Genomic DNA, 13,321 nt, shown 5'->3' with positions numbered 1-13,321 from the left:
TAAGCCATGTCGGCACAGCAAGACTGCCGCCGTACGGTTGGCCCCGCCGGCCACCTTCTTCTCCCCTTGAATCAAACTTCCCGCCAGATTTGGAGTCAACCTGGTCTCTTTCGTCGCCTGTTGACGCGCCGCGGGTTGACTCCACAGTCCCACACAGACGTGGACGCCATGGTCCGATGTAGTAGCTTAAAAGCAGTCGCCAATTCATTCGATTCGATCACATATCCACATGTGATTCAAGTCTGAAAGGAACAAAGATCCCACGTGAAATGGTGGCTCGTCACACTTGGCCGCTGCCGCTCGTGCTCGCTGTCCTGGCGGCGGCATTGCTCGTGGCGGCGCCGGCCGTGGCGGACGCGTCGGCGCCCGTGCACCTCGAGGCGCTGCTGGCGTTCAAGAAGGGCGTCACCGCCGACCCGCTCGGCGCGCTGTCCGACTGGATGGCGGGGGCTGGCGACGCCGTCCGCGGCGGGGTGCCGCGCCACTGCAACTGGACCGGCGTCGCCTGCGACGGCGCGGGCCGCGTCACGTCCATCCAGCTGCTCCAGACCCAGCTCCAGGGCGCGCTCACGCCGTTCCTCGGCAACATCTCCACGCTCCAGCTCCTCGACCTCACCGAGAACGGCTTCACCGGCGCCATCCCGCCGCAGCTCGGCCGCCTCGGCCAGCTCCAGCAGCTCGTCCTCGCCGAGAACGGCTTCGCCGGCGGCATCCCCCCGGAGCTCGGCGACCTGGCGAGCCTGCAGCTCCTGGACCTCAGCAACAACTCCCTCAGCGGCGGCATCCCGAGCAGCCTCTGCAACTGCTCGGCGATGTGGGCGCTCGGCGTGGACATCAACAACCTCACCGGCCAAATCCCGTCATGCATCGGCGATCTGGACAAACTCCAGATATTCGAGGCCTTTATGAACAATCTCGACGGTGAGCTTCCGCCGTCATTCGCCAAGCTCACGCAGATGAAGTCGCTGGACCTCAGCGCCAACAAGCTGTCCGGCTCGATCCCGCAGGAGATCGGGAACTTCTCGCACCTCTGGATTCTTCAGATGTCGGAAAACCGTTTCTCCGGCCCAATCCCGTCGGAGCTCGGCCGGTGTAAGAACCTCACCAGGCTCAACATATACAGCAACCGATTCACCGGCGCCATCCCTCGCGAGCTTGGGGAGCTCGTGAACCTGGAGGAGTTGCGCCTGTACGACAACGCGCTGTCGTCCGAGATCCCGAGCTCGCTCCGGCGGTGCACGTCGCTGCTGGCGCTGCAGCTGTCCATGAATCAGCTGACCGGCTCGATCCCACCGGAGCTCGGCGAGCTCCGGTCGCTGCAGACACTGACACTCCACGCCAACCGGCTCACCGGCACGGTTCCGACGTCTCTGACGAATCTTGTCAACCTTACATACCTGTCGCTCAACCAGAACTCTCTGTCTGGCCGGCTGCCGGAGAACATCGGGTCGCTCCAGAATCTCCAGAAGCTCGTCGTCCACGCCAACTCCCTCTCCGGCCCGATCCCAGCGAGCATCGCCAACTGCACGATGCTCTCCAACGCGAGCATGTCAAACAACGAGTTCACGGGCCACCTGCCTGCTGGGCTTGGCCGGCTAAAGGAACTCGCGTTCCTTTCAGTTGGCGCCAACTCGCTGACCGGAGGCATACCGGAGGACCTGTTCGACTGCGGCAGCCTCCGCACGCTGGACCTGGCGTGGAACAACTTCACCGGTGGTCTGAACCGCCGCGTCGGCCAGCTCGGCGAGCTCAGACGGCTGCTTCTGCAATGGAACGCGCTGTCGGGGACGATACCGGAGGAGATCGGCAACCTGACGAACCTCATCGACCTGAAGCTCGGCGGGAACCGGTTCGCCGGCCGAGTACCGGCGAGCATCTCCAACATGTCGTCTTCCCTTCAGGTGCTGGACCTGTCGCACAACCGCCTCAACGGCGCCCTGCCCGACGAGCTCTTCGAGCTCCGGCAGCTCACCATCCTCGACCTTGGGTCGAACAGGTTCGCCGGCGCGATCCCCGCCGAGGTCTCCAACCTCCGGTCGCTCTCGTTCCTCGACCTTTCGAAGAACAGGCTGAACGGCACGTTCCCCGCCGGGCTCGGTGGCCACGAGCAGCTCCTCACGCTGGACCTGTCGCACAACCGCCTCTCCGGCGCGATCCCCGGCGCAGCGGTCGCGGCCATGAGCACCATGCAGATGTACCTCAACCTGTCCAACAACGCGTTCACGGGCCCGATACCACGGGAGGTGGGCGGGCTCACGATGGTCCAAGCCATCGACCTGTCGAACAACCAGCTCTCCGGCGGCATCCCGGCGACGCTGGCCGGCTGCAAGAACCTGTACTCGCTCGATCTCTCGGCCAACAACCTCGTCGGCACCCTCCCGGCCGGTCTCTTCCCCCAGCTCGACCTCCTGACGACCCTCAACGTCTCCCACAACGACCTCGACGGAGAGATCAACCCTGACATGGCCGCGCTGAAGCACATTCAGACGCTTGACCTGTCGAGCAACGCGTTCGCCGGGACCATACCGCCGGCGCTGGCGAACCTGACGAGCCTGAGGGAGCTCAACCTGTCTTCCAACCACTTGGAGGGCCCCGTGCCGGACACCGGAGTGTTCAGGAACCTGAGCGTGTCGAGCCTGCAGGGCAATCCCGGCCTCTGCGGGTGGAACCTCCTCGCGCCGTGCCACGCCGCCGGCGCTGGGAAGCCGCGGTTCTCGAGGACAGGGCTCGTGGTGCTCGTCGTGCTGCTGGTGCTGGCGTTGCTGCTGCTCTTCTCACTCGTGACGATTCTAGTTGTTGGCTGCCGGCGATACAAGAAGAAGAGGGTGAAGTCTGACGGCTCCTCCCATCTGTCGGAGACCTTCGTCGTGCCGGAACTGAGGAGATTCACATACGGCGAGCTGGAGTCGGCCACCGGCTCGTTCGACCAAGGCAACGTGATCGGGAGCAGCAGCCTGAGCACGGTGTACAAGGGCGTGCTCGTCGAGCCGGGCGGCAAGGCCGTCGCCGTGAAGCGGCTCAACCTGGAGCAGTTCCCGGCCATGTCGGACAAGAGCTTCCTCACGGAGCTCGCGACGCTGAGCCGGCTGAGGCACAAGAACCTGGCGCGGGTGGTCGGGTACGCGTGGGAGGCCTTCAAGATGAAGGCCCTGGTCCTCGAGTACATGGACAACGGCGACCTCGACGGCGCGATACACGGCCCCGACGCGCCGCGGTGGACGGTGGCGGAGCGGCTGCGCGTGTGCGTCTCCGTGGCGCACGGGCTCGTGTACCTGCACTCCGGCTACGGATTCCCCATCGTGCACTGCGACGTCAAGCCCTCCAACGTCTTGCTGGACGCCGACTGGGAGGCGCGCGTCAGCGACTTTGGCACGGCGCGGATGCTGGGCGTCCACCTGACGGACGCGGCCGCGCCCGACTCGGCGACGTCGTCGACGTTCCGGGGCACCGTCGGGTACATGGCACCAGGTACAGTCTACAACTTCTGATTTCAGTGATGATTTCTGAACCTTGTTCTGAACTTCTGATAACATTTTCTTGTCTCCTGCGATGCAGAGTTGGCGTACATGCGGGGCGCCACGCCGAAGGCGGACGTGTTCAGCTTCGGTGTCCTGGTGATGGAGCTGTTCACCAAGCGGAGGCCGACGGGGAACATCGAGGAGGACGGCGTGCCGATGACGCTGCAGCAGCTCGTCGGCAACGCGCTCTCCAGGGGCCTCGAGGGCGTCGCCGGCGTGCTGGACTCCGGCATGAAGGTGGCCACCGAGATAGAGCTGTCCACGGCCGCCGACGCGCTGCGCCTGGCATCGTCGTGCGCCGAGTTCGAGCCCGCGGACCGGCCCGACATGAACGGCGTGCTCTCGGCGCTCCTCAAGATGAGCAGAGCCTGTGGAGGAGACTAGAGCCGAGCTGCAGCATTTGCTCCATGTAAGAGGAGATTCCATCTTTTTTTCAAAGTTTTAGAAGAAGAGGTTCAATCTTTCGAGTGGTCTGGATGGCATTTTGTTGTGCTCTTGTTCATTTTGGGTGTCACAGACAAGCAAAGCTGTTTTTGTCAACTTATTAAGGGCTTTCCCTCAATTTCATTAGCTGGGCCACACGGGGAGAGGATCATGACGAATAACTGAGCCTTGTAAGCGGTAGCCGCCAAGTATATCCCTTGTTGGAGTGCTTTCACATAATGTTATCCTTAATTTGTTCGTTAAGGTAAAAGTCATGCAGAAGCATCAAAAAGTGAAGAACTCTCAGATATAGTCAACAAAGACTTTTTTTGAAACTATGATAATTTTTATAGTAAATTCGGAAACTATACACCCTAATGCAGAAAAATCAAAAGTATCACCCTGTCGGCCTCCTGTTAGCCGAAGAGGGACTTTTCGGCCTACCATTGGCCGAAAAGTCCACTTTTCGGCCTACCGCTAGCCAAAAAGGACTTTTCGGCCAACAGTTGGCCAAAGAGTCCCTCTTCGGCCAACACCGGCTCTACTGTTTTAGAATATTCATTTCAATTAGGATTTTTAGTATTTTAATATGATTCTTTTTGCATTAGATTAGAAATTTTATGAAGTTTCTGTAGATATCAAGTTTGACTAGATTTTAAAGTTTGAAATAATCCTAAAAATAATCCTAAAAATATCTACTTTTAAATCTAGTCAAACTTGATATCTACAGAAACTTCATAAAATTTCTAATCTAATGCAAAAAGAATCAAATTAAAATACTAAAAATCCTAATTGATATGAATTTTCTAAACAGTAGAGCAGGTGTTGGCCGAAGAGGGACTCTTTGGCCAACTGTTGGCCGAAAAGTCATTTTTAGCCAACGGTTGGCCGAAAAGTCTCTCTTCGGCCAACATGAGGCCGACAGGGTGATACTTTTAATTTTTCTGCATTAGGGTGTATAGTTTCCGAATTTACTATAAAAATTATCATAGTTTCAAAAAACAATCGTCAACGAAGACATCGGTGGAGGAATTGATCTTTAAGATCCAAGCATGTCATGCACGATGGCACGCCTTAGTCCTGGGAGGGCACCACCATGCGGTGGCAAGAGATGTGTGTGTGCGCGCGCTGTACGTATTGTGGACCTCAAACCAGGCTTGCATGTGTAGTGCTAGTGTGTGCGAGTGAATGGCTAAAAGCCGAAAATTGTAACCGAAGAAAGCAAGTCTAAGGAAAGGAAATAAACTATGAACTCTCCTGCTCTCTCTCTCTCTCTCTGTGCGCGCACGCGTTGTTCTTTCTTCACCTTCACATCAGGCTAGCCACCGATCTCACGCCAGCAATCACACCGGCCAGGGGACACAACACTTGGTATCAGACTCAAGTTGATTTTTCACGGGGGCCTTGTGTTTGGGCGATCTCCATTTCCCTCAGCCTTGAGCTGTAGAATCCCATATGAAGGTTGGGGATCGAGCGCTTGATTTTGGTAGGCACCTTGAACCCTGTAAATCCAGACAATGGTTATCTCGACTTTGAGCAGAGTCACCATGGCGCCAGCATAACCCTCACCATAGATCCAATTCAGCCTCAAGGCTATGAGGGAAGATGTGGCCCAGTCAGAGGAGGAGATGGGCCAAATATGTGCCACTCTAGCGTTACTCCAGGGCCAAATCACGACATCCAGTATGCAGCATCAGCATCTCCTCGAGCAGGTTGACCTGATCGCCAAACTAATGTAAGATGGCGTGCGTAAGCATGATCCAATTGATCATCGAGTCGTTTCTGTGGAAGAACACCTAGAGGCGTTGACGCGCCGACAACTAGTTCGCCCTCCGAAGGAGAAAGATGACCCTGAGCATGATCCGATGGCACTAGTGGGCAAGGGTACGCTCACCCTTGTCCGCCTCAATTGGCAGGGAGCGACACCGGGTGCGGGATCAGCGACTGCAACTCCGGGCATGGGATCAGGTGGTGACCACACGGTGGGCGGTAGCGGAGGAGGTAGACTTGGTGGCGGTGACAGTCTTCTTGGCGCTGGCGGCGGTACACTAGGTGTTGTTGGCGGCGGTAGACTGGATGGCGCAGGTGGCGGGATTCCTCTTGGTGGACGCCATGGCATGCTCCGGAATGTTGAACCACATGCTCGCTCCCAGCTTCCTAAGATGTCCTTTCCTCGGTGATCAACCCTGGGTCTGGAGGGACAAGCGCCTGGATTATTTTTGGCTCTACAACATACACCCATCACTCTGGCTCACTTCCGCAACATAACATATGGATCGCAATGCGAATCTGTGGCTCCAAGCGTACAAGCAGCACCATGAGGTGGTGGCCTGACCAGATTTCATAACTGCGGTGGAGGCCAAATTCAGAGCCACAATTTCATCCTGGTATACTCTTTCAGTAGTCATAGCTTTATCAACGATGACATGCTCTTACATTTGAACTGCAAAGTGCAGCCTCTACCACCAGGTGCGAGCTTCAAAAACAGGGTTAGTCCAAGAAAACACTCGGCTTAGGTCAATCTAGAGTAAATTCAATTTATACTAAGCTTCTATACTTTTGTATTAGTCATTTTATCATTCTACAATAATGATTATAGTTTAATTATTGGGGTAGTTAATCATGTACCATTGTTGCTAAATATTATTTATAATCATTTAAACATTGTTATAGACAAATATAATGCACATAAATGCAAATACACTTGTGTTGTGTTAAATGTCTTGTATTTGCAACAACAAAAAATAGACAACTTCATAGACAATATAGTGCACATTTAGTGTATATATGTGTGTGTTCATTTATCTTTTAATATATCGTGATAGAGTTCTCTAAAGTGAATGGTCAAAGGAAGATCTTAATATCGGTTTCTAGTGTATGATTAGGTAAACATATGTATTGAAACTTCTAGAGCATAAGATGAAAAATTGGCATTGATTCTTACCAATTTTTTCGTGGTTAAATATGTCTTGCAATGACAATTGGCTAGTAATTAGTTGACAGTGTGTGCATGCTCTCTATACTCTGGATTGAAATAGCATCGCTTATACTAATCACTGGTGACATAAAATTACCTTGGTTTCTACTACTTAATTGTATTGACAAGATCATTTGCAATATGTTTGCTATAATCTAGTGCATGAAAGTTCCCTTTGCTAGTTTCTGGAATAAAAAGTTGTGTGATGTGTCCCAAAAACATCATGTTTTTTGTCCATTTTGTTCATGTCCGCTTTTTCATTCTCACATATGTCTAGCCCATTTATGACTTTTATGGCCTATATTTTTTGATTGCTGCTATCTAGTAGTTTGCTTTGTTTTACTTAATTTTTGGTTTTCAAGGTATTTTAATCTCCAATGAACACTTCTTAATTGCCATCAAGGTGTTTTTTTATCTCCAATGAACACTTCTTCATAGAAGAAGGAGTGAAGATCGCATCCTCAAGATGACTCACATGAAGTGACCAACGTGCAAGTTGTTTGTCCCATCAAGATTAACATCTCTTTTTGGGTCATCTCAATCCGAGATTGTATGCAAAATCTACTCTCAGATTTGTAAAGAAGGAGGACTAGAGATCAATACGAGCAACAATACAACCAAACATAGTCATGGCGGTGCCCGTACTAAGCACATTAAAACATAAAAAATGGTATAACGTCTGATGGTAACTGGAACTACGTTGGTATTTCCCCGGAGAGGGAGGGATGATATAGCACAGCGACGGTAGGTATTTCCATCTGTTATGAAACCAAGGTATCGAACCGGTGGGAGAACCAAGCAACACAACGTAAACATCACCTGCACAGAAACAACAACACCACGCAACCCGACGAGTTAAAGGGGTTGACAATCCCTTCCGGGGTACGGCGCCTCAAGATAGGCAAGCGGACGTGAGGTAAATTGTAGTAGATTGATAGATCGAACGCCAAATAAAATAAAGATAAAACACAACAAGGTATTTTTGTATTTTTTGGTTTAATAGATCTGAGTAAAAATGCAAAGAAAAAGTAGATCGCAAGGCAAATATATGAGAAAGAAGACCCGGGGCCGTAGGTTTCACTAGTGGCTTCTCTCGAGAAAAATAGCAAACGGTGGGTAAACAAATTACTGTTGGGAAATTGATAGAACTTCAAATAATTATGACGATATCCAGGCAATGATCATTACATAGGCATCACGTCCAAGATTACTTGACCGACTCCTGCCTGCATCTACTACTGAAAGTGCGTTATATCGACTAGAGGGGGGTGAATAGGCGATTTTTATGAAATTCTTCACTGAGGAATTTGCCGGTGAGGAAATTCCTTAGCAAAGAACTACTAGCAGCGGAATAAGTACTCAAAAGTAAAACATAACAGAATATAAACATAGTCATCATGATGAAATGAAGACAGGCACAGAGTACAGGAAGCGTAAGCACAGGATAACACAGGATGAAGACAAACAGACTGAAGAAATTGAACTGAGGAAATTGAGAAAGTCTTCAGCCAAAGTCTTCAAACACAGATATGAACAAACACACAAAACAGTTATGAGGAAATGAAAGAGTTGAGGGAATAGAACCAGTAAGCTTGGTGAAGACAATGATTTGGTAGACCAGTTCCAACTGCTGTCTCAGTTGTACGTCTGGTTGGAGCGGCTGAGTATTTAAAATCGAGGACACACAGTCCCGGACACCCAGTCCTGAACACGCAGCTCAGGACACCAAGTCCTCACCGTATTCTCCTTGAACTAAGGTCACATAGACCTTGTCCAATCACTCGTGGTAAGTCTTCAGGTGACTTCCGAACCTTCACAAACTTGGTCACTCGGCGATCCACAATTCCTCTTGGATGCTCTAGACCATGACGCCTAACCGTCTGGAAGAAGCATAGTCTTCAAAGGTAACAAGCGTCGGATCCACGCATGATCAATCTCTTCAGTGATGCTCAATCACTTGGGGGTTTTAGGTGTTTTGCATTTCGGTTTTTCCTCACTTGATGATTTTCGCTCAAAGTCCTCGGAGGATGGGTTGCTCTCAAATGACAAGTGTCAGTTTCTGTCGGAGCAGCCAACCAGCTAGTGGTTGTAGGGGGCGGCTATTTATAGCCTAGGGAGCAGCCCGACATGATAAGACATAAATACCCTTCAATGATATGGCCGTTAGGTGGATAGATATTTTGGGACAGCTGGCGCATAGCACAGCAACGGTCGGAATTTTGAGTAGCAAAATCCTCAGGGCTATCATGTTCCTCACTATGTAGGCGATTCGCACTGGCGAATTCCTAACTCCTCAGTCAGAACAAATTCCTCAGAGACCAGAAGAACTTCGTCTCTGTCACTGAAGAATATGACTGGACTGTATGAGATTTCCAATGGCTTCACTCGAAGGGATTGGTAGGTGTAGGATTTTGAGTTGAGCATCACATGGAAAATTTTCCTTAGTATTTCCTCGACCCCCTTTAACAGTACGGTGTTTCCTATGACTCAAGAAAGAGAAATGAAACTACGAAAACAAAAGTCTTCACGCTTCATGTTCCTCAAATGAATACCAAGTCTTCAAGGTCACACCAATTTCTTCACTTCCAAAGTCTTCAGAAAGTCTTCAGAAATCCAAAGTCTTCAGTCGAAGAACTTCATTTTTATGGGTCGACTTTCTCTGTAAATATCAAACTCCTCATAGACTTATAGACCTGTGTACACTCACAAACGCATTAGTCCCTTAACCTATAAGTCTTCAATACACCAAAATCACTAAGGGGCACTAGATGCACTTACAATCTCCCCCCTTTTGGTGATTGATGACAATATAGGTTAAGTTTTCAACAGGATAAACATATGAAGTGTACATACTGATATTGAGGAATTTGATTGCAAGATATAGAAGAACTCCCCCTGAATATGTGCATCGTGAGGTATTTGCTTTTGAAGCATTTGACACTTGAAGAGTAGAATCATGGAGATCTCCCCCTATATCTTGTAATTCATACACGCATTTGACATATAACAGTGAAGAATTTGAAATGCATGATGAAATATGGTGACTGATGTAATTCAGCATGCGTGCATTAGCATATATGAGGAATAAGCATGCAGAAAAACATATCAAAAGTATCATAGCACCATCGGGTTTAAGTTTACAACTCGATCCAATAAAGTCTCAAAAGAATGAGAGTTGTAACTTAAAAAAACGCTCATATAGAAAGACCCGCTTGAAGACTAACTCAAAATTCCCCCCCTTTGTCATCAAATGACCAAAAGGATCGATTATGAGGACTAACGCCCCTGAAGAATATCAAGTTGATGAAGGAGCGCCAGCATTGTTGGGGTCGTTTGTCGTAGTAGGGCCTGCAGCAGTGTCGTCCAAGTCTTCATTCTCATAAGTGTCGCGCGATGAAGAATATGAGCTGGCCACCAAGGAAGGGACCTTAACCTTCTTGAATTTCTTCGGTGGAGGTGAAGACCAGTCAAAATCTTCCTTGAGACCCATTTTCTTCAGATCTTCTTCACCATACAGATGTGACAGAATTGCCCAGGTGCGACCGAAGACTTCATGAAGGTAGTAATGGTTTTTCTTCACTGCATTGTGTGTAGCAGTCATGTTGTGAAGAAATGAACCAAATTAACGCTTAACCCATTTATGATTTCGATCCACCTTCTGGTGAAGACTAAGCAGAAGCTCACGATCAGTCATCACACGAGGAGCAGTGGCTTGAGGAGTAGACTTGGGTGCATTGGCAGAGTCATGTGTGGCAGAGTCATCATTGGTGGAATAAGAGGCAGCTTTGCAAAACTTTCCATCCAATGGATAAATGCCTTCATCTATAATAGCTGGTGCCTTGCCCTTTTCATTAACTGAGGAATAGGTCCGCTTGAGGACTTCAATTGGGGGCAAGTAGCTGAGGTGATTCTGAAAATCAGCTTTGTAGTTGAGTGAAGACCTTGTCCAGAGGAATCTCATAATCCAAGGTGCATAAGGCTTCAGCTCAAACAGAGATAGTGCAACATTTGCCAGAGTCCTCATGAAGAAATCGTAATAATTGACAGGAATGCCATGAACGATATTGAATAGCAGATTCTTCATGATGCCAACAATTTCCTCATCAGATGAGTCGTGGCCTTTGATAGGACTCATTGTCCTCGTTAGAATACGATAGACAGTTCTGGGCACATAAAGTAATTCCTTCATGAGGAATTTGGTTCGTGGGGCCTGACCTGGCTTCAAAGGTTTCATCCGAACTTGCATGTAGTGATTTGTAAGCTCAGGTTCACTGTAGATGCAACGAGCTTCTTCAAGGGGAGGACTGAGTGGTAAGGCACGGGGCAATTCAGTAGCTGGTGCTGTGTAGTGAGTGTTCTCAGACATCCAGTCCAGCATCCATGAATTCACATTTTCAGAATCTCCTGTGATGTGCAGCGTCGCATAAAATTGAAGAATCAGTTCTTCATTCCAATCACATATGTCATAGCAAAAGTTTAACAGTCCAGCGTCATGAAGAACACAGAGGACTGGCACGAAACACGGCAGAGATTCCATATCCACATGAGGAATGTGCTCATGGTAGAAGATTTTCTCTTTGTTGAACAACACTGAGGAATTGAAATTTTCTTGACTAGCAGTCCAGAAACGCCTCTTCCTTATACGAGCAGAATCATATGGGTTGTAGTCTTCGAAGAATACGTGCTCGCCGAAGAAATCATCAGCCTTCAACTTTTGCTTGCGTGAGAATGGATCCTTTGGCTTGGGCAGAGGAGTGTCAGTGAGTTGCATCACGACCTCAGGAATCGCAATCTCAGGTTCTTTAGGCTGAGGAATTTCTGGTTCCTCTTCAGTGGCAGTTTGTGTCTTCAGATGTTCAGCAGCAGCAGTTTCTTCATCACTAGTGGCTGGAATTTCCTCACGTACAGATGAAGTGGGTTGAGTTTCTTCAGAGCCCATTTGAATAGTTTGTGCGGGGGACTGAGGTATTTGCTGCAACGGTGTGAACATTGGAGAGTTTGGATGCTGACTTTCCCAGAATTCATCACTCATAACTGGTGTGGAGCAGCCAACGTCCACATATTCATCTTCCATTTCTTCAACGCCAGCCTCTTCAGCTGTGAACTGAGGCATATGCGAGGAGATAACATGCGTTGAATGGATCATATCCACTTCAATTTCTTCATCAACCTGCTCCGACGAAGTAGCAGAATGATTTTCTTCATCAGATCCGCTAGGGATCTCATATTCTTTTTTTTTTGAGGAACTGGGACAGTGGGAGATGCTCCCACTGTCATATATATATTATATATTGCACACAGTTTACAAAGCTGTAGTTACATCATGTACAAGTATCATCCCATCTACTTTGTAGTGGGATTTAAACTGACTTAAAGGGTGTATCTGATCAGAGGGTAGGGAATCTAAAAGTAAGAAGATAAACTCTTTCTTATTATCTTTAACCCTATATTGAAGGAGACTAAAATCCCTAAAGTAGAATTTGTAAGCCTTATGTGCCTTCATATCCCTAAAGTAGAATTTGTAGTATTCGCTGGCTGAAAATTCTCTTCCTCTCCAAGGATAAGTCCAGATATCTTTTGCATTTTGGCTATTTTCTAGTGTAATGTGTGTCACCAAGTTTTGTATATCTTGTAATTCTCCCAGGGCTTGTGTAGAGAGTGGCAGAAAGAATGCTTCTTCCAAAGAGTTTATGGTCAAGAAATCTTTGACTGAGCAGTCTTCATTTTTTATATAAGAAAATGCCCTAGGATGTGTGTCAGCTAGTACTTCTTCCAACCACAGGTCTTTCCACATTAGTACATTGTCCCCACATGTCATGTCCACCTTTGAAATCCCTTTAAAAATGGGAGTTAGCTTGAGGATGTCCCTCCACCAGAATGATCGACATGGGTCAGATGCATGTGGGATTTTATTGGTATAGTAGGTGGTCCAAATTTGTTCCACCCAGGGAAGGTCATGGCAATTGTAGAACTTGTGTAAATATTTAAGTAGGAGAGCATCACTTTGTATCTTTAGATTTATGATTCCCAGCCCCCCACTCTTCTTTGGTCTGCACACTCTATCCCATGCAGCCAGTGAGTTGCATTTTTCACCTTGTTCTGTCTTCTTTGTCCTAAGGCATCTCCTTCCTAGTTTATCCAACAGTTCTAAGATTTTAGGTGGGAATCTCAGAGTGCATAGGGCAAATATTGTGAGTGAGGTGATGACCGTGTTTAGTAAGGACAATTTGGAGCCATAAGACATCAGGGATAAAGTACATGTGAGCCTTCTTTCCATGTTACAAACAATAGGCATTAGATCCTGGACCGAAGGTTTGGTCATCCCAAGGGGTAATCCAAGGTATGTGAATGGCATCTTTCCGATAGTACATCCAAAGAGTTGGGCTATTTCTGTACTTAATAC

The 13,321-nt window shown here is 48.8% G+C and overlaps 1 protein-coding gene across 1 annotated transcript; it reads left to right on the top strand.

Annotated features, from left to right (window-relative positions):
- Nucleotides 1-236: 236 nt before the first annotated feature.
- Nucleotides 237-4,216, top strand: LOC119356487 (LRR receptor-like serine/threonine-protein kinase FLS2). The gene is made up of 2 exons (XM_037623445.1): nt 237-3,468; nt 3,556-4,216. The coding sequence occupies exons 1-2, from the start codon at nt 270-272 to the stop codon at nt 3,900-3,902; spliced, it is 3,546 nt and encodes a 1,181-aa protein (XP_037479342.1). The 5' UTR covers nt 237-269; the 3' UTR covers nt 3,903-4,216.
- Nucleotides 4,217-13,321: the final 9,105 nt, after the last annotated feature.

This window comes from Triticum dicoccoides, chromosome 2A (genome assembly GCF_002162155.2).
Source record: "Triticum dicoccoides isolate Atlit2015 ecotype Zavitan chromosome 2A, WEW_v2.0, whole genome shotgun sequence".
Classification (NCBI taxonomy): Eukaryota; Viridiplantae; Streptophyta; class Magnoliopsida; order Poales; family Poaceae; genus Triticum; species Triticum dicoccoides.
This window is presented reverse-complemented; position numbering and strand designations above follow the sequence as displayed.